The sequence below is a fragment of the Chiloscyllium plagiosum genome, chromosome 34, assembly GCF_004010195.1.
Source record: "Chiloscyllium plagiosum isolate BGI_BamShark_2017 chromosome 34, ASM401019v2, whole genome shotgun sequence".
Lineage (NCBI taxonomy): Eukaryota > Metazoa > Chordata > Chondrichthyes > Orectolobiformes > Hemiscylliidae > Chiloscyllium > Chiloscyllium plagiosum.
This window is the reverse complement of record NC_057743.1, coordinates 26,038,848-26,059,976: the sequence shown is the minus strand read 5'-3', so window position 1 is coordinate 26,059,976 and position 21,129 is coordinate 26,038,848. Positions and strand designations below refer to the sequence as shown.

General features: G+C 43.0%; 1 protein-coding gene and 1 long non-coding RNA gene across 4 annotated transcripts in view; one reads left to right on the top strand and one right to left on the bottom strand.

The window, feature by feature from the left end:
• LOC122540364 overlaps positions 1–16,473 on the bottom strand; it is an 18,703-nt gene extending 2,230 nt beyond the window's left edge. Inside the window, exons 1-2 of the long non-coding RNA XR_006309270.1 lie at positions 16,463–16,473; positions 15,178–15,183 (exon numbers count right to left, since the gene is read on the bottom strand). This is a non-coding gene — a long non-coding RNA (uncharacterized LOC122540364). The remainder of the gene's footprint in view (positions 1–15,177; positions 15,184–16,462) is intronic.
• rnf207b (ring finger protein 207b) overlaps positions 5,092–21,129 on the top strand; it is a 36,664-nt gene continuing 20,626 nt past the window's right edge. For 2 of the 3 annotated variants that reach the window (XM_043675980.1, XM_043675979.1), the window contains exons 1-8: positions 5,092–5,188; positions 11,416–11,606; positions 14,363–14,495; positions 15,526–15,670; positions 16,531–16,612; positions 17,423–17,498; positions 19,440–19,565; positions 20,998–21,044. In XM_043675980.1, coding sequence (XP_043531915.1) covers positions 11,416–11,606; positions 14,363–14,495; positions 15,526–15,670; positions 16,531–16,612; positions 17,423–17,498; positions 19,440–19,565; positions 20,998–21,044 — 800 coding nt within the window. In that variant the 5' untranslated portion in view covers positions 5,092–5,188. Of the gene's footprint in view, positions 5,189–11,415; positions 11,607–13,141; positions 13,552–14,362; positions 14,496–15,525; positions 15,671–16,530; positions 16,613–17,422; positions 17,499–19,439; positions 19,566–20,997; positions 21,045–21,129 lie in introns of those variants that run through there. The other variant, XM_043675981.1, reaches the window with a different exon arrangement.

Sequence of the window (21,129 nt, the reverse complement as noted above, 5' to 3'; positions counted from 1 at the left end):
AGAGAGAGAGAGACAGGCAGGCAGGCGCAGAGAGAGAGAGAGAGAGACGGGCAGTCAGGCGCAGAGAGAGACAGACAGGCGCAGAGAGAGACAGACAGGCGCAGAGAGAGAGAGAGAGACAGACAGGCAGGCGCAGAGAGAGAGAGACAGACAGGCAGGCAGGCGCAGAGAGAGACAGACAGGCAGGCGCAGAGAGAGACAGACAGGCAGGCGCAGAGAGAGAGAGAGACAGGCAGGCAGGCGCAGAGAGAGAGAGACAGGCAGGCAGGCGCAGAGAGAGAGAGAGACAGACAGGCAGGCGCAGGACTGGTTCTAGAGTAGCCCATTGGACGGGAACTGGCAAGACATTGCATCGTGGAAGGCTTCACAGTCGACCCAAATGCAGCTTCTTTTTTTCGAAGTGGGTGGGGGAGGAGAGATAGTGTGAAAGGGAGAAGGGGGAAAACGGAAGTACCAAAGTCATTAGGATTAATACAAAAACCAAAAAAAAAAGGCATACTGCAATCACGCTCACCAAATGGCCGAATGATACAGCAGTAACTGAGTATTCAATCGAACATGTTGTGAAACTGCAGCTTAGTTAAAGAAATGCGGCGTTCTGAATCCGAAAGTCAGTGGCAGGGTCGAAACCATCATTTAATAAGAAAATTTACTTTATATTTTATTGATTTTTAAACAGAAAAGTTTTTAAACTTTGACAAACACGTGCAACACACGCGCGGAGAGCTTCGGAGGGCCTTTCCACTTGGGGTGGGGTGAGCACAGACGATGCCTCCGGGGTCAGCCTCAGAGGCAGAAAGTTGTGGAGCTTCGGGGACACAGAGCTCGAAACTGGTCTCCACTCCCACCCGGAGGCCGTGGCCCAGAGCTCGGGCCTGCTCCCGCCGGTCTCCCCACATACACGCCGTCAGCGGTGGAAGGACAAGAACCGACCATTCCAAACACATCGCCGTGAAAGGACCAAAGCCCCACAACTGCGAGGACCGGTACAAAGCACGCAAACCCCCTCTGGGGAAGCTCAGGTATGAACAGCGCGGTCGGACTCACCGCAGGAGCCATGTCTGCACAAGATGGCGGTACGAAAAGAGAGAAAGATCACGCCGCGCCTGCGTAATACGTTATCGCTCGTCATCGCGGAACTGGCCACTCACAGCGTAGAGAAGAACGCATGCGTATTACCAACCGGGCAAAACAGACCACCGCTCAGAGCAACGCACATGCGTATTACCATATCGGCAAGACCAATCGAAATACAGAGAGAGGCGCATGCGTCTTGACATGTCACTAGAAAACCAATGATAGAACAGACACGATTCGCATGCGCATTACTACTTGGGTGTTCAATCTGTTGTGCTGTGTTCCGTGCTAGGGGGCCGGGCTGGGAGAAGCGAATTCCACCTTTGCGTTATCCATTGATAAGGCTGCTTTTAAAGAAACAGGCACCAGAATCAAAGAATTAGAAAATAATTCAAGGCGTAGGAAGCCATTTGGCCCATCTCTGCCAGTACAAAAGCACAATACTGTAGTCGATGAAGAATTGAAAGTTGAAAACAGATAATCAAGAATCTGTGACCTTTCATTCTTTAACCATAGTATTCCATTGTTGTCACTCCATGGTCTTCCAGCCTCCTGCTTGTGTACCCAATGTTCTTTACCCATAGTCCAGCAATTTTCAAAAAAAGTACAAGTATTTATCCAATTCTGTTTTGAAATTATTATTCATTGTAATTTTTTCATGGAATGTGGGTGCTATCGCCTAAAAAAGCAATTGTAACCGATCCCTAGTTGTCATTTGAGGAGGTGGCAATGTGCTGCTTTCTTAAACCATTGCACTCCATTTGGTGTAAGTACCCACACAAGCTGTTAGGAAGGATTTTTGCCTTCAGTGAAGAAACACCAATGTAGTTCTATGTCAATATGTTGCATGGCTTGGACAGGAACTTGCAGGTTGTCATGTACCCGTACAGCTGGTGCCATTGTTTACAGTATATCACAGGTTTAGAAGTTGCTTTTCAAGAAGCCTTACTAATTCAGTGAGCAACAAGAAGTTCTAATGGAGCAATTCTGATCCTGGTCAACTTGAGGTCTTACCTACAGATGATTCTATATCGGTGATGTATGTAATGTGTTGGTTTTATGTGGATAGCAAGGTAATTTTAGATCATATCTTTGGGAATGTGACTGGAATCCATTTGGTTCACATGGCCCAATCAGCAGAGTAACTACTAACAAAATAACACTGAATGAAAAATTCTCATCACATTGTTGAGCTCAACACTTCAACTCCCCCTCCCACTCCACCAAGGACATGCAGGTCCTTGGACTCCTCCATCGCCAGACCATAGCAACACGACGGCTGGAGGAAGAGCACCTCATCTTCCGCCTAGGAACCCTCCAACCACAAAGGATGAACTCAGATTTCTCCAGTTTCCTCATTTCCCCTCCCCCCACCTTGTCTCAGTTCCAACCCTCGAACTCAGCACTGCCTTCCTAACCTGCAATCTTCTTCCTGACCTCTCCGCCCCCAACCCCACTCCGGCCTATCATCCTCACCTTGACCTCCTTCCACCTATCGCATTTCCAACGCCCCTCCCCCAAGTCCCTCCTCCCTACCTTTTATCTTAGCCTGCTGGACACACTTTCCTCATTCCTGAAGAAGGGCTCATGCCTGAAACGTTGATTCTCCTGCTCCTTGGATGCTGCCTGACCTGCTGCGCTTTTCCAGCAACACATTTTCAACTGATATCTGTGCCACTGTGAATTTACTTCTTTGGTCTATACAGTCAAATGCACAAAACATTTAATGTAGTAGTTTAAAGTGTCCCTACAATGATCCAGTAACAAAGAGCACTTATATCAGGCATTCAATGAAGGAAAACATTCTAAGGTGAAACAGGAATGTAATCAGACAAATTGCACATCAAGCAAATGGAGCAGCAATTACAACAAGTAACTAAGCTTCATCAAAGTGGATTTCAATGATGGACTCAAAGAAGAGAGTGGTAGTGATGAGGTGAATTCCAGAACTTAGGTCTAGATGGCTGCAGCCTTGGCCTCAACTAATAGGACAAAGAAAGGCACAGATGAACAAGAGGTCAGAACCAGAAGAATTCAGAGATCCAAAGGGGTTGTTGGGTTGTATGGATGTGCACTGACACAGCAACCCTGAATGTTACATAATGTAGCAATGAATTTGAGCACATGCAACATTCTGTGAAGGTGTTCACTTGCTCAGCCGCACAACAATCTTGAAGGGAGAACACAGTGCAGTAAACAGACAGTCCACAATAAAGAGAAATTGAAAGAAAGATTTACTGGAGGAATGGCACTGATAAGGACGAAGGGATGCCATGAAGGGATGTGAACACTACTTAAGCCATTGGTAGACCGTGAGTCAATGCAGGTCAGCATTCACAAGGGATGAAGGGTACTTAGTGCAACTTAGGCAATGGAACCAGAGTTTTTTCCAAAAGAGTAGAACAGAGTTTATTTGTAATTTCTACCATATATAACTGATACGGTAAACAATGAGACAGCGTTCCTCCAGGTCCAAGATGCTAATAGACAAAACAAACTACACGATCATACAAAGGGCGGCATAAAGTGCATATGAAGTGCAAAACATGCAAATTACAGTGTAATAAAAGAATGATAATTAATAGACATTGTTATAGCAGCAATTCAAAGTTGTGTAAAGAATGAGTTGATATTTTTATAGTGTAGACAATATGGAGGCTGACTATTGTGGGGAGGCAATGGCCTAGTGGTATTATAGTTGAACTGTTAATCCAGAGCCCCAAGCAACATTCTGGGTTCAAATCCTGCCATGGCAGATGGTGAAATTTGAATTCAATAAATATCTGGAATCAATCATCTAATGATGACCATTAATCCATTTTATAAGGTGGCTCTATGGTTAGCACTGCTGCCTCACAGCACCAGGTACCCGGGTTCGATTCCAGCCTCGGGCGACTGTCTGTGTGGAGTTTGCACATTCTCCCCGTGTCTGTGTAGGTTTCCTCCGGGTGCTCCGGTTTCCTCCCACAGACCAAAGATGTGCAGGTCAGGTGAATTGGCCATCCCAATTTGCCCATAGTCAGAGGGAAATGGGTCTGGGTAGGTTACTCTTCAGTGGGTTGGTGTGGACTTGTTGGGCCGAAGGGCCTGTTTCCACACTATAGGGAATCTAATCTAATCTCAAAGGAGCATTGGAATAGTCAAATCTGGAGATAACAAATACATGAAAGAATATTTCAACAATAGATGCGATGGGGCAGTTGCAGAGATAGATGATATTATGGAAATAGATGATCTTTTTAATGAAACAGATATGCATTTGAAAGTTCAGCTCAGGATCAAATGTGACATTGAGGATATGAGCTACCTGTTTCAGCCTGAGATAGCATCCAGAGATTGAGATGGAATCATTTAAGCTTAAATGCTGGACATGCAGTCTGACAATACAGAGGCAGTGGAGGGGTTGAGAGAGGTGTTGAAGAGGTAGAGCTGGGTATTGTTCATGTACCTGTGAAAAGGAACCTGACTTCATGGCTTCAGGTGAAGTTGCTTAGAGGTAGCATGTGCAACAGAAATAGGAAGAAATACTCAGAGAAAACCTTGGGGAATTCAAAGTAACAGAAGCAGAAAAATAAATCTTTGCAGGAAATTATCTGGCTATGACTGAATAGATAAATTATGGAGACAGACAAGGTCTGTCCCACCCAGCTCAATTACATTGGAGAGGCTTGGGAGGAGGGCAGTGTGGTCCACCTGTCAAAGACTGTGGAGAGATGCAGAAAGATGATGGTAGCTGGTTTATTATGGTAATTGTCACAAAGAATGTGGCTTTGATTAGTTTATTTTCAGTGCTGTGGCAGAGGTGGAAAGTTGTTTAGAATTGTAGGAAAAATGTTTGAGACATGTAAAGTGAAATGAAAAAAACGTTTCTTCATACATAGTAATAAAATTCACCATCATTTCTGCAGTAGCACTTTGCTGAAATAAAACATACAAGGGGAAAAAAAACAGAAGGCCAAATCCCAAACCAATCCCCAGACTGCTGATAATCCAGGAACTTTCCAGTGAAGGACACAAGTTCATGAGTCCCTGACGTCATTGGGCAGCTGCTTTCTAAAAGAGCTCAAAGATTTCTCTCATACCAGCCCAAGGCCAGAGAGACAGAATCAAGGTAAGGAGAACACAACCGAGTCCCAGATAACATCTCCAGCTCCTCTTATTAAAATCACTAATGTCTGGTGTTGTAATAAAATGTGCTGTGTGATGTGAGATGGATGAGTGTCGTTTCAGTTTGTGATGTTTGTACTTGCTTGGAGATTTGTTGGTTGTTTCTTTCAGTAAGCCTGTTTTTAGCATTGGAATATAGCACAGTAAAATATTGCTGTGAGAATAAGGTTCACAAGTATATCTTTAGAATATTACTAAATTGAAGCAGAATTCAGACGTTTAGTTAATTTCCATTTCTCGCAAATGATGATTGAAACAAACTATTGGGCTTATTGCATGCTGAATATTTACTGCATACACTGATGTGTTTTATAATATTACAATTAATAAAGCACATCATTATAATTTAACTAACATTTGTGAAGTAATTATTAAACAGCATCATTCTCAAAAAATTCTCACTAATGGAGCCATGAAATAATTCAATTGCAATTTTACTTTTTTTAAAATAATGCAGATAACTTTAAAAATATAAATCATAATTTTTAAAAAAATTGATGACATTCCCATGATACATGAAAAATTACATCTGTGCATACTTCCTGTCAATCTTTTCCATTAAGGGTTCTTATGTCCCTATTTATAAGAGAAAGTACCTATATAAACAGTCACACTGTATTGACATCATTCCACCAATGGAGATACAGTACTGCAATGCCACTACTGGTTGGAGGGAACAATTAGAGCAGGATAAGTTTATATAAGTAGTTTTTCTTATAAGTGTTGACAAATGAATTTATAATAAAACATAGAAACAAAGATCATGTATGATTTTAGACTGGGATTGAATTACTATGGAGAGGCAATGGCTGAGTAGTATTAATGCCTTCTCTCAATCTCAATATGTAAATCCTGCCATAGGGGATGCTGGAATTTGAATTGAATAAAAATCTAGAAATACGAGTCTAATGGTGATCATGAAACCACTGTTAGCTGTTGGAAAAAGCCCATCTGGTTCACAAATGCCCTTTAGTGGAGGAAATCAGCCTTCCTTACCTGATCTGGTCTACATGTAACTTCAGACCCACAGCAATGTGGTTGACTGCTAATTACCATCTGGGCAATTAGGGATGGGTAGTAAATGCTGGCCTTATCAATGATGCCCACGATGCCCACATCCTGTGAATGTCAAATAAAAATGATAGCAGAGAAACAGGCTGTTCAGCCCGCCAAGTCCCTACTGGTATTTACATTTCCATACAAGGTTCCTTCAGCCCTCTTCATTATCACCCCAGCAGCACACTCACACAATTCCTACTTAGTCAGGTGTTTATCCAGTTTCCCTTCAGTCCATCTATTATTTTAATCCATCAAATATCGAAATAAAAGCAAAATACTGGATGTTGAAAATATGAAACAAACACAGAGAATACTGGAGAAACTCAGCAAGTCTGGCAACAAGTGTGGAGAGAGAAACACTTAATGTTTTGAGTCCTGTATGACTTCCAATTCTGAGGAAGAGTCACACTGGACCTGAAACATTAACTGTATTTCTCTCACCATAGATGCTGCCAAACTTTCAGAGTTTCTCCAGTATTTTCTGTGTTTCTTTTTATCTAACATCCAGCTATTTGCCTCAATCTTTCTTGTGATGGCAAGTTCCACATACTAATCATTCTGTTGAGTAGAGAGGGTTCTCCTGCATTTCTTATTGGAATTATTAGGAACTCCTGTATTAATAGTTTCTAGATTTGAACTCACTACTATTGGAAACATTCTCTCTACTTCTACCCTATCATAATTTCATATGCCAGGTCAATCCTCAGTCTCCTCTTTTCCAGAGGACAAAAGAGGCCTGCTCAGTTATTCTTGAGAAGCATATTTTCTCATGGGCATGGGCGTTGCAGGCAGGGCAGCATTTATTGACTGTCCCAGTTGCCCTTAAGTAGGTGGTGGTGAGTTGCCTTCTTGAACCGCTGCAGTCCACCTGCTGTGGTTGACCCACAATGCTGTTAGGGATGGAATTCCAGGATTTTGACTCAGCAATACTGAAGGAATGGTCATATATTTCCAAGTCAGGATGGTAGATAGTACACACAGCTGCTACTGAGCGTCAGTGGTGGAGGAGTGGATGTTGTGCCAATCAAACAGGCTGTTTTGTCCTGATGGTGTCAAATTTCTTAAGTGTTGTTGGAACTGCACCCATCTGGTCAAGTGTTAGTATTCCATCACACTCCTGACTTGTGCTTGTCAATGATGGACAGGCTTTGGGGAGTCAGGAGGTGAGTTACTTGCCGCAGTATTCCTAGCCTCTGATCACCTCTTGTAGCCACAGTGTTTATGTGGCGAGTTGAATTTATGGTCAGTGGTAACCATAAATAAACCAGGATGTTGATAGTGAGGGATTCAGTGATAGTAACACCATTGAATAACAAGGGTGATGAACAGATTGTCGCTTATTGGAGATGACTATTGCCTGGTATTTGTGTGGCATAAATGCTACTTGCTACCTGTCAGCCCAAGCCTGGATCTTGTTGCATCTGAATATGGATTGCTTCAGTATCTGAGATGGAGCTGAAAATGTGTTGCTGGAAAAGTGCAGCAGGTCAGGCAGCATCCAAGGAGCAGGAGAATCGACGTTTCGGGCATGAGCCCTTCTTCAGTATCTGAGATGTCATGAATGATACTGAACATTCTGCAATCATTGGTGAAAATCCCCACTTCTGACCTTATGATGGACAGAGGGTTACTGATAAAGCAGCTGAAGATGACTGGGCCTGAGGAACTACACTGAGGAACTCGCGCAGAGATGTCTTGGAGCTGAGATGATTGACTTCCAACAACCACATTCACCTTCCTACCTGCCAGTTATGACTCCAGCCTGTGGAGTGTTTGCCCCCGGATTCCCATTGATTCCAGCTTTGCTCAGGCCCCTTGATGCTACACTAACAGGTGAGATGCAGGAAGCTTGGAGTATGGCTTAACTTGGTGCCACTATTTAAGAAAGGTAGTAAGGAAAAGCCAGAGAACAGGTGAGCCTGACATTGGTGGTGGGCAAGTTGTTGGAGGGAATCCTGAGGGACAGATTTACATTTATTTGCAAAGGGAAGACTGATTAGGAATATTCATGGCTTTGTGCATGATAAATCATGCCTCTTGATTGAATTTTTTGAAGAAGTATTGAAGAGAATTGATGAGGGCAGGGCGGTAGACGTGATCTATATAGATTTCAGTAAAGTGTTCGACAAGGTTCCTCATGGTGGACTACTTAGCAAGGTAAAATCTCATGGAATACAGGGAAAATTAGCCATTTGGCTACAAAACTGGCTCGAGGATAGAAGACAGAGGGTGGTGCTGGAGGGATGTCTTACACACTGGAGGCCTGTGATCAGTGGAGTGCCACAAGGATCAGTGCTGGGTCCACTGCTTTTCGTCATTTATATAAGTGATTTGGATTGACCATAAGAGGTATCGTTAGTAAGTTTGCAAATGATACCAAAATTTGAGGTGTAGTGGATAGCGAAGAAGGTTACTTCAGAGTACAATGGAATCTTGATCAGATGGGCTAATGGGCTGAGGAGTGGGAGATTGAGTTTAATTTAGATGCTGCATTTTGGAAAGGCAAATCAGGGCAGGACTCAAGCACTTATGGAAATGTCCTGGGAAGTATTGATGAACAAAGAGACCTGCGAGTGCAGGTTCATAGTTCCTTTAAAGTGGAGTCGCATATAGATAGGATAGTGAAGAACATGTTTGGTATGCTTTCCTTTACTGGTCAGAGCATTGAGTATGTTGCCTGTACAGGACATTGGCTGGGCCACTTTTGGAATATTGTGCGCAGTTCTGGTCTCCTCCTATTGAAAGGATGTTGTGAAACTTGAAAGGGTTCAGAAAAGATTTACAAGAATGTTGCCAGTGTTGGAGGATCTGAGCTACAGCAAGAGGCTGAATAGGCTGGGGCTGCTTTCCCTGGAGCATCGGAGGCTGAGATGTTACCTTATAGAGGTTTATAAAATCTTGAGGGGCATGAATAGGGTAAATGGACTAGGTTTTTTCCCCTAGGGTGGGGGAGTCCAGAACTAGAGGGCATAGGTTTAGAGTGAGAGGGGAAAAATATAAAAAAGACCTAAGGTGCAACTTTTTCACACAGAGGGTGATGGGTATATGGAATGAGCTGCCAGAGAGGTGGTGGAGGTTGGCACAATTATAACATTTAAAAGACACTTGGATGGGTGTGTGAATATGAAGAGTTTAGAGAGATATGGGCCAAGTGATGCCAAATGGGACTAGATTAGTTTAGGTCCTAAACTTTAGGATATCTGGTTGGCATGGATGAGTTGGACCGAAGTGTCTGTTTCCATGCTGTACATCTCTATGACTCTGTGAATGTGGCCTTGATGTCAAGGGCTGTCACTCTCACCTCCCCTCTGCAATTCAGCTCTTTTGCTCATATTTGAAAGCAAGGCTGTTATGAGATCAGGAGCTGAGTGACCCTGGCAGAACACAAAATAGATGTCACTGAGCAGGTTATTGCTGAGCAGGTGTTGCTTTATCCTAATAATCTATTGTGAACCTCCTCAATGCCTCTGTATCTTTGTTGTAAAGAGTAGACAAAGTAATCCATATATGGTTGAACATTCTAAATCTGTTTACCTTACTCCAATTTCTCCCATTTTCTATTCATTTTCACATGACGTCTATGTTTGATCCTGTCTGTTTGTGTGTACCTCCATGCAGATCAACTAGTTTTCTTATAAATACACACTCAAATAAATGTATTACCTCATGAGAGTTTAATCTAAGCTGGTATTTGAGTATTGCTGAAAAGAGACACATTTGATTAATCTTTCTGTTTTGTAATCGTCACAGTTGAAGGGGAAATCATACATTGTACTGGATAAGAGGAGCCAAACAATCATCAATCTCCACTCGTGCAGAATGAATGTTAGTTTTCCCCGGAATTAGTATTCTTGCAAATTGTCCTGATAAGTACAAGACAGAAAGCTTTAATAAAATGTCCTTTTCAGTAGTATTCAGGTTCTGTAGTACTAAGCCAGAGTAGTAGGAAGGGTCTTGGCTGGACAAGTTTTCCCCTTCAATCACCCGTCGCTGGCCCCTTGCTGGAAAGGATATGTGTGATATTTAATTGAAAAGAAGATCAGGACTGTGTCCAGTGTCCTCTTTCCCGCACGGTGACAATAACCGGCAACAGTCATTGTCAAACTTCCGTGTTGAGAAAGTTGACTGTAATTCAGCACGGAGTAAGTATCCCCTATTCCAAAGCCTGTTTGAGTAATACCGAATCATATGGAGTGGAGCAGTGTAGGACAGGGCTGGGTCGAGAGAACAGTCCAGATATAGGGGAAGGTTGGATGTGGTGGGGAAATGGGAATAAATGTGTAAGGAAAAGTCAGGTGCACAATGAAATTGGATATTGGAAAGAGTCAAATCTAGAGCAGGGTTGTGTATGGTGGGTTGGGATTTGTAGAGGGTTGGGTGTAGGAAAGATTAGGTCTAGGACAGGGTCAGGTATGAAGGAACATCAGGTATAGAATAATGTCAGGTATGTCGGATGGACGGATTTAAGACAGGCTCAAATGTAGGAATGGGTTCGGGTATATAGGAGGGCTGGGTGTAGGATTGGGTCAGTGCTAAGAGAGAGTTGGGTATAGGGGAATTTCAGGCGTAGGGGATGTAGTCAGCTATATGAAGGTTAGATGGGATTGGATGTAGGAAGGCATTGGGTAAAGGATGGGATTGGTGAGAAGATGACGTAGAGATATTGTCACAGGATTAGTAATCCAGAGGCCTCGGTTTAAAATCCAATATGGCAACTGTAGAAATTTAATTCAATTAATAAAACTGGAGTTGAAAGCTAATGTGAGTAATGATGTTGATGAAACAATCATCATCTTACATCATTGTTGTTAAAATCCATCTGGCTCACCAATGTCCATAAGGGAAGGAACACTGCCATCCTCACCTCATCAGGCCTACTCATGACTTCAGACTCATAACTTCAGATCCTTAGCTGACCTCAGAATTGGTCTAGCAAACCATTCACTTCAAGGGCAATTAGAAATAGGCAACAAAGGCCCAGTGAATCCCATGAAAAAGAATAAATAAAACAGTGGGACAGGGTGTGAAACAGGTTTGGGTGTTGGGGAAGGGTGATACATCATTTACGTCTATGCTTTGAAACAATGAGTGATCCCAGAAATTCTGTTGCAGATGTCTGGGGGTATCTTTTCTCCCTTGGATAACCTGTACGATTTGGATAATGCAAACTGTCACCCTCTGGTCTGCCACCTCTGCTATGAGCAATATGAACACCCCTGCCTCCTGGATTGCTACCACACCTTTTGCGCCACCTGCCTGCGGGGCAGAGCTTCGGAAGGACGTCTCTCCTGCCCCCTTTGTGGGTAAGAAACATGAAAATGACAGCACAGTTCGCAATTGTTTCCATTTCAAACAAAACTTGCATAGTTCTCTTGAAACTCACTCTGTGAATATTCAGTCCTGTGTGGCACTGAAATGAAGGTTTACATTTATACTTTCACAACTTTCACAAACGTATTACAGACCTTTTACAGTGGGTAAACCCTCTCAAGTGTAGTCACTGTCAGTTTGAGAGTCTTACCAGCAGCCATGTGATTATGCCTAGATAATTTATTTCTAGTGAGAAATGAATATTAGCCAGGGCACTACGGGGAACTCGCATACTGTTCCTCAAAATAATGTTGTGAGATTTATTTACTTCTGTCTAAGAGGCGGACTGGGTTTCAATGTCTCATCTGAAAGAAGACACCTCCAACACTGAGGCATTCCCTCAGTAGTGCACTGGAGTATTAGACTGGATTCTGTACTCAGGTTTTCAGAGTGGGATGCCTGAGGTGGGAGTTTTCAGAGCTGGGAATGTTGCCGTTGAGCCCTGAGAGAAGATCCACTCAGTCATATGGGGCACGGAGGTCATGGGGCTGACACCCAGTTGTATCACTGTGCTGTGGGGGTAGAGGAAACAGAAGGGTGGGGTGGAGGCGACTACCGATCCAAGCAAGAAAAGGAAAAGGATTTCTGCAGGGAGCCCAACTGGCAGAGGTCAGGCATGAGCAGGAATGCATTCACCTGTGCCTTGTGTTAGCAGCCCTCCTGGGGTGTTATAACATGTTACCTGGAGACAGGAATCCCATAGGATCGATTGGAATGTCTATTTTACAGCCCATTCAGTGACCCACAGAGAGTAAAATCAAGTGGGAAGTCAAACTCCAATCCCCAGTTTCTTACAGGGGAAAGTCAGATCGATGTCAGTGTCCACACAGGCTGAGGTGGAGAAGGTGGGTGGTGGCTGTTAAACAGCACCTTCAGTACAGGAGGAGAGATAAAGACACATTCCTCCTCTTTTAGATCTAAACTTGCTGAAATCATCCAGTTATCAGCCATTCAACCCTAATGAAGGGAAAGTATCAATCACATTGTCAAGCAGCTGCACAATAGAAGGCAGGCTACTTTTAGAAAGATTGGAATGTGAGGCAAGTCAGGTTCATCAGAGAGAGATAGCAAAGGCATCCAATCCCCGTGACAATAAATAAAGGGTTTGCTAAACTAAGAACACCGTGAACTCCAGCACTGACCAATTAAAGGATAGCTGTACAGTCCCATCCACCACCAACTCTCCAAACCCCGCCTTCAACATCCAAGAAAAATATAAACAGAAATAAATGTTTGTTGTTCAAGAGCCCTGGTGTTTGTGTCTTTTGGGTTGTGACCCCGTGAGATATTTACAAGGTGATCTGATACTCCAGTCAGTTTTTAATTTTAGATCTGACATTATAAAAATCTAAACTCATGGGATTTAAAAAAAACATGTTGGTGAACAAATGATTTATTTCAGGAATTGAATATACTTTTTTAAATAATTTCCAAAGTGGTGCCAAATTCATTGCTTTGCGAACACAGTTCGACAATGGGTATTATCATGAAGGTCAGTGAGCTGAGGCCAGGAGCTGGGCCAGTGTGCAGCGTAGGCATAGCTCAGGGCAGCTGGAGCCCTTTCTCATGAAATTCAATCCCCCATAGGTGACAGACTGACTGTGTGTCTTTTTTAGTCGCTCTGCTGCCTCCCTCCCCAACCTGGTGTACAATTTTGACCCTGCAAGATCCTCCAGTAAACACTGATTGCACTCAATAGTCCGGCAATACTGTCAATACTGTCCAGTATTTGGGATATTTTAGTGGTGGGAGGGGTGTGGAGTCTGCAAGGAGGTTGGAAGGGGGGAAGCAGAGTTGGGGAGACCACACAAGACGTAACCTGGATGATTTAATCTGTGGAGGATCAGACATGAGGCTGGATATCACAGACGATCACAGGTGAGAGTTCTCATTTCTTTCTGCAATGTTACTTCCAGCGTTGTAGATTGTTGTTTTGATGAACCTGCTGTTTGACAGTGGTTAGCCAATGAGCTGGATGGGATTTGTTCATGTTGTAACTGAATAGGGGACATAGACTCGATTTTCGTTCAACGTCAGTGTCACATCCTTGATCACAGGTTTGAAATGGGGTGAGGGAGAAAATATGGAATGGATTGGTAGGAATTGATGGAAATAAGTACCTAGCCTCCTCCAACAATTACAAAACACCAAGGAGCCATCCACACAAACATTAGTTTCCAACACAGTGCATTGACAATTATTCTTCCCCAAAGCAATCCTACAACAGATTAATCTGCCTAAGGAAATAGTCACAGCCCTATCACTCAAACTCTTCAAAGCCCATCTTTAGATTCTATCTATTTATAAGTTTTCATTATCAAAATGATCATCGCAGCAGCTCACGCTTGGTTTAATTATTGCTGTCCGTACAATTCAGAATATTAGTCTGTGATGTTGACACAAGTAAAACAGAAATACGTTGTCATTCTGACTAGCATGATGACTAGTAAAGGGACCACTTCAATTCACTTCAATATTTCAGTTGTTGTTCAGTGGTAACAGTTTCTCTGTTTGAGGTCATAGCTTCACTCCAGAAAATGCAACCCACAATCCAGACTGAGCACAACAGGGCAATACTGAGTAAATGATGCGCTATTGGCTGTCATCCTTTAAAGGAGATGTTAAGCTGAGGCTTTGCCTGCCTGCTGTAGTGGAAAGAAAAGATCTCACAAAGCTGTTTGTATTCCAGACGTCTGTCGATTGTGAAGGGCACCAGTGGGCTCCCAAAGGTAGATCGCTTGCTGAAGTTCCTGGTCGACAGCTCAGCTGACAATGAAGAGATTGTGCAGTGTGCAAACTGTGACTTTGAGTGCAAGAAACAGGTAACTGGGAGGTCCTGTGAAACCACTGAGAGGGCTCAAAGAGGTTGGGCAGAATGGAATTCTGGGGTTTTCACTCCTCCTGTCCTGCAGACATCGTCTATTTCATGGTACAGTGCTATATTGGCACCAGCTAACATTGCTTAAGGAGCCACGTGCAAACCTAGAACCTGAACCTTTATTCAGTTGTGGGCTACATCATACTGACATAATCTTTCAACCAGATTCAATATAGCAGAGGTGAGATCAATGGTCATCCTTCAAATACTTCACTGTTCATTCTAGCTAATGGAGCGTAGACTAGGATTAACCACACATTGGGAACTCAATCTGCTGAACTTGATGCTGTAGGCTCAATTCCACAGTCTGTGCTGTGTTGGCTCTTCTCAGTTTTGACAGGAAAAACATTACTATTGAGATATCCTTCACTGGATCAGGAGACTGGGGACCTCTGTGCTCACTGATCCTCATTAGTTCCAGTCCAGCAACGCCTTGATTTTAAATTCTTCTAGTCCTGTAACCTTCCAAGTTCTCTGTGTTCCTCATTCCTGACCTCAAATCCATCCACAACTTGCTTCCCTTTACTATTGGCAGCTGTGTCTTCAGCTGTGCAGGTCCCGAGCTCCAGGGTTTTCTTCCTAAAACAATACTCTCTCCCTCCTCTTAAAGAATACTTTAATAAAACCTGTGTCTTTAATCAGTCTTTTGATCAGCTGTCCTATTACATCTATATAGATCAGTGTTAACTTTTACTACATTAAAGAAGCTAAAGAAATCACAGTTGATTTTGTGAAGTGAGAATATTTGGTAGTAAAACTTTGATTATTACTCAGTAACTCCTCATACATGTGGTACACACAGCAGAATTGGTCTCCCCAACCAATGCCTTAGCTCAGCTTACAGAAAAATTGTGTGTGTGTGTGTGTGTGTGTGTGTGTGTGTGTGTGTGTGTGTACACACAATATATTTTCCACGCTAACCCTCAGCAATTAGCTCCTTGTAGTGTCTGATGCTCTCACTTTGCCTCTTGCAGGACGCCGCTGCCATGTTTTACTGCAACACGTGTAACCAGCCACTCTGCAGCACCTGTCGTGAAGACACACACAGAGCAAAAATGTTTGCCCGCCATGAGATTGTAACTCTGGCCAAACGCACCAAGGCGCTGCATAAGAAATGCTGTAAGGATCCCCAGTCCCAGGCTCGGAAAGCTGCAAACTCATTACAAATCAATTGGCCTGTTTCCACACCGTAGGGATTCTATAAATTCTATAAATTGTTGACAATGAAATTAAAATGGGATGGGGCTGGGTATGGAGTTGTAGAAATGGATAATCCACAAGTCGTAGATTAATAACACAGGCAATGAGCATTCAAACCTGGTTTAACTTTGGCTTTAAACATTGAAATTAGCATACTGGTGTTGGATTCTTGTAAAAATTTACTTGGTTGATAAAATCATCATCCAACTAGTTGGGTTTGCAAACACCTGATTCCATTCTTACCTATCGAGTTGTAGCCAAAGATTCACATTTGAGCCTTTTCTGCCCATGCCTGAACAGTTTCCGCTTGTGTTCCCCCAAAGTTTCTTGGCTTTTTTTTTGTTCTTTAGGCTTAACTTCATCTGCAAGCTCCCCCATGGTGACATTGTCCAAAACATGCCAGTTCCTACATGTACACTGACAACACCAAGCTCTACCTCACCACCATTTCTCCCAACTCTCCGCCGTCTCTAAATTATCAGTCAGCTTAAGCAACATTCTGTAATTTTTCTTTCAGTTTATTTCAATTAAATATTGAGAAGACAAATTATGTTTGTTCCCTGTCAAACTCAGTTCTTTCATAGTCAACTTCATTCTCCTCCCTGTTGTAATCTCGTAACATAAGGTATGAATAGAATCAGATTGTACAGGAATAGAATATCAAAGTGGTTAAAAAAGATAGTTATGATCTCACTGAATGATGGAGTAAACTTGAGGAGTCTTATAACCTAATCCTGCTCCTATTAACATGTTCTTATGTTTCCCTCTTGTCTCTTTAGCTCTTCACGAGGAACCGTACATCATGTTTTCCACAGAGAAGAAGTCCATGCTCTGTATCAACTGCTTTCGGGACATGCAAGTGTGAGTCAGGCATTTGTGGACTAGGACCCACAGAATGTACAGCACAAAAACAAGCAATTCAATCCCATACAAATATCCAACTGGTCCCGTTTGCTGGTTGAGACAAGCACTGTCTCCTTGCGAGTGACTCACCGACCAGGAGGGTTTTTAAAAATTCATTTGTGGGTCTTGGGCGTCGCTTGTTGGCCAGCATTGATAGCCCATCCCTATTTGCCTTTGAGAAGGTGGTGGTCAGCTGCCTTCTTGAATTGCTGCAGTCCACCTGCTGTGGGATGACCCACAATAACGTTGGGAGGGAATTCCAGGCTTAGTTCTCTCTCTGACCTGAGACAAAATGGGACTAGGAGAAACTGCAGTTCTCTGTGCTAGGGAGGAAAATCTCAGCTAAATCTCTTTAGCAGGTACTGCAATTTGAAGTAAGAAGCAAGGGTGTTTTTTTTCTGGCTTTACTAGCAATGGCCTACAGTTGGCACACTGGTTGGTATCAGCAAACTCAGTGTGTGCCTGAAATCACAGAACTTCAGGTATGTATCACCCCACAGTCCTGCACTCAGCTGAAGTTTACTCCCTGAGCCAATAGGTAATATTAGCAAAATACTGAAAAACTGGAAATCTGAAATAAAACCAGGAAATGGTGAGAAAAACTCAGAAGGCCAGGCAGCACCTGTGGAGAGAGGAATAGAGTCAATATTTCCGGTTGGTAACATTGAAAGCTCTATAGACATCTCTTGAAGTAAATTTACATGTAAGATGTTTTGCTGCCTCTCTTGAGCTGTTCAAATTTGACACTAACTTTATCTCATTGCTCAGTGAAAGTCGAGCCCACTGTATTGATATTGAGACTGCATATGTGCAAGGCTGCGAGAAGCTGGACCAGGCTGTGATGGTATGTGGATTACAAGCGGGAAAGAGGTATAGTTAAGGTTGCTAACGCTCCAGGATTGTCCTGGCCTCTCCAGAAATTATAGGCCAATCTCCTGCACGCTGTAACACATGCTGAGTCATTTAATGGCTTATCATTGGTCAGAGTAGGCAGCAATTTGCAGATTGCAGGGAATCTTGCAATTCTAATTTAAATAATTAAGAAAGTAATATTGGGGAGGAAGCTTTACACTTCTGTTAATTTCAAAACCATTTTATTGCTAATAATGTAGGATCCCTGATTTAAAAATATGTTCAGTGTCTGTGAAAGTTCATTGCTCATGGCCATTGCTTTATACAAATAGAGGTAGACAGTAATTGTTTCATTTTTACACATCAACAGTATTAATATCTATACAAGTTTTCATTTACCTCTCCTTTTTATTCTTTACCATCTCCTTTACTGAAGCATCTGATTCCTTGCTGGGCACAGTTTTGCCCTGGGCTATGGCCCAGTGTGTTATAGCTAAGAAGTGTTTTTGTAATTTAGCTACTGTTGTAATGTAAGAAACTCAGCACCTATTTTGCAGGCAATATAATTCCACAAACTGTCATAGAGATGTACAGCATGGAACTAGACCTTTTGATCCAAGTCATCCATGTGGACTAGATATACTAAGTTAATCGAGTCCCATTTGCCAACGTTTAGCCCATATCCCTCTAAACCCTTCCTATTCATATACCCATCCAGATGCATTTTAAATGTTGTATTTGCACCAGCCTCCACCACTTTCTCTGGCAGCTCATTGCATACACGCATCATCCTCTGTGTGAAAAAGTTGTCCCATAGGTCCTTTGAAATCTTTCCCCTCTCACCTTAAACCTATGCCCTCTAGTTTTGGACTCCCTCACCTCTGAGGAAAAGGCCTTGTCTACTCACACCCTTATCCATGCGCCTCATGATTTTCTAAACCTCTACAAGGTCATCCCTCAGTCTGCAATGCTCCAGGGAAAACAGCCCCAGCCTATTCAGTCTTTCCCTGTAGCTCAAACCCTCCAACCTTGGCAACATGCTTGTAAATCTTATCTGAACCCTTTCAAGTTTCGCAACATCCTTCCCAAAGCAGGGAAACCAAAATTGCACACAGCATTCCAAATGTGGTCCTGTACAGCTGCAACATGAGCTCTCAACTCCTATACTCAATGCACTGACCAATAAAGGCAAACATACCAATGCCTTCTTCACAATCTTGTGTATCTGTGAATCCACTTTCAAGGAAATATGAACCTGCACTCCTAGGTCTCTTTGCTCCCCAGGACCTTACCATTAAGTGTATAAGTCCTGCTCTGATTTGCCTTTCCAAGTTGCTGCACCTCACCATTATCTAAATTAAACTCCATTGTGTAATAATAGTTCTGGGCCTCAATTGCGCTGGACAAATGGTTTGTGATACAGTTTGATACCAACAGTGTGGGTTCAATTCCTATGCTGGCTGAGGTTACCATGAAGGACGGTCCTTCTCAGCCTCTCCCTTGCCTGAGGCATGGTGATCCTCCGGTTAAACCACCACCAGTCATCACTTTATAATGAGAGAGCAGCCATGTGGTCTGGTGGGACTTTAGTGACTTTACCCTTTACTATGCGATAATGGCCAGATCATCTGATTTTTCATGGTGTTGGTTGAAATATAAATATTGGCTTTGACAGTGGGTCAAACACCCCTACTCCACTTACTACACTAGGAATGTCAGTTAGGAGTTTTGGGCTTAAGCCCCGATATAGAATTTGAATCCACAGTCTTCCACTGCAGAGGTAAACATGCTGCTTATGGAGTGAAGACTGACAGCCAGCCTAATGAGATTACTAAATTTGCATTATTGTACTGAAAGTAATGTTTCAGCTAAAGAACAAGGGGGTTACTTCCTGTTAAAGACCCTCCGTCCTCATGGTCAATTTGTTCATTAGGCAGTGAAGGAACTTCAAACATCCACACGAGAAGCCATCATCCTCTTGAAGGCCATGATCAACGAGGTGAGAGCCAACGTCATTGAAGAGGAGTCAGCCATCAGCTCACTGTTCAACAGTATGCAGGTAACATACAGCATCAAAACAAATTAAGTAAATAAAGGTGTCACTGAGTATAAGGAACCACTGAGAGGCAGAGGAGGCTCACAGTTTGTTCACACGGTCTGTTCTTTTGTCACTTGCTGCTCAAATCCTTATCCACGCTAATGTCACCATGACCATTCCAACATTCTTCTGACTTTCCATCCTTTCTGCTCTTTCAAAATTATGCTAGCAATATCCTATCAGACACAAAGTCCCCTTCATGCCTGTGCTCTCTACACATTGGCTCCCAGTCTGGCATTATCATGATGTTGGAACTCTCATTCATGTGTTCATATCTTCAATGGCCTTCTCCCTCTTTATCTCTGTAACTTCCTCCAGTCCTACAATCCTCCAAGGTTGTAGTCCTCCAGGTCTGATCTTCTGCACACCCCAAACTTTTATCATTCCACTATTTGTGCCCATGTCTTAATCCGCAATTCCTTTACTAAGTTCTCTGCCTCCTTCCCTCTCTCATCCTTTAAATAATTCTTGAAAACTCAATTTGTCCAAACGTTTGGTCACCTGTACAAATATCTTCTCATGTATCTTAGTGTCAATTTTCACCTTGGGACAGTTTACTGTGTTAAAGATGCTCCATTCCTCAGAGTGAGCTAAAGTCGCTGTAGTCCCAGAGAACTATAGGGCTCGTCTCTCATTACAGAGAGATATCTGGTTGTGAGTTCAACCTAAGGGTAACCAGATTCAGGTGAGTAGCAAAGTTGAGAAGGTGGGACCTTCATGGTAACCTTAGCCAGTACAGGAATTGAATGCCTCTTGGCATCACTCTGCATTGCAAAGCAGCCATCCAGCCAAGTGAGTTAACTGACCTGGTTTGTGATGCAGAGTGATGCTAATAGCTTGGGTTCAGTTCCCCGACTGGCTGAGGTTACACAGAGGACTCTCTTTTTCAACCTCTCCCCTCAACTTTTCTGAAGAAGATCTGTGGAGAGTTTCTCTCTCCACAGATGCTGCCTGACTTGCTGAGTTTCTCCAGCATTTTCTGTGTTTCCACACTTTCTAATCCTGTTAACATTTTTAATACTGTTATCAGGATCCCAGTTTAACCATCTTAAGTGAGTACAAGCCAAAGTTATGGAACCAGGCCTCAATGTTTACATGCATATAATCTGGTGAGCCTTCGCTGCGGCATCCCCTTCAAGGTCAATGAGTGTAATGCCCAAATCTGACTGAAGTGAGGACTTGGTCCCATGAACAAAAAAAAGCAATTGTTCATTGGGTCCTTGGTGCAATCCTAATAAAAACATGTCTGAGTCAGCAATTCTGACTGCAGGTGTATGCTAGGCTGGGTGTTAAGAGTGGAGGCGTGAGTGTGTAAGGGATGGAGATTCAGAGTGGTGGGTTCTAAATGGTGCTTACATGATGAAGACCTGACAGTTTACCTTTCATATTCCAGGAAACATTAGCCGAGAGGAAGAAAATACTCCTGAAAACTGCTCAGAAGTAAGTGCGATCTTCTCAGTAGAATGAGAGGGTAAGGGGCAGGAGAGGGGACTGTCAGGGGGCATCAGAGGGGGCTGTCAGGGGG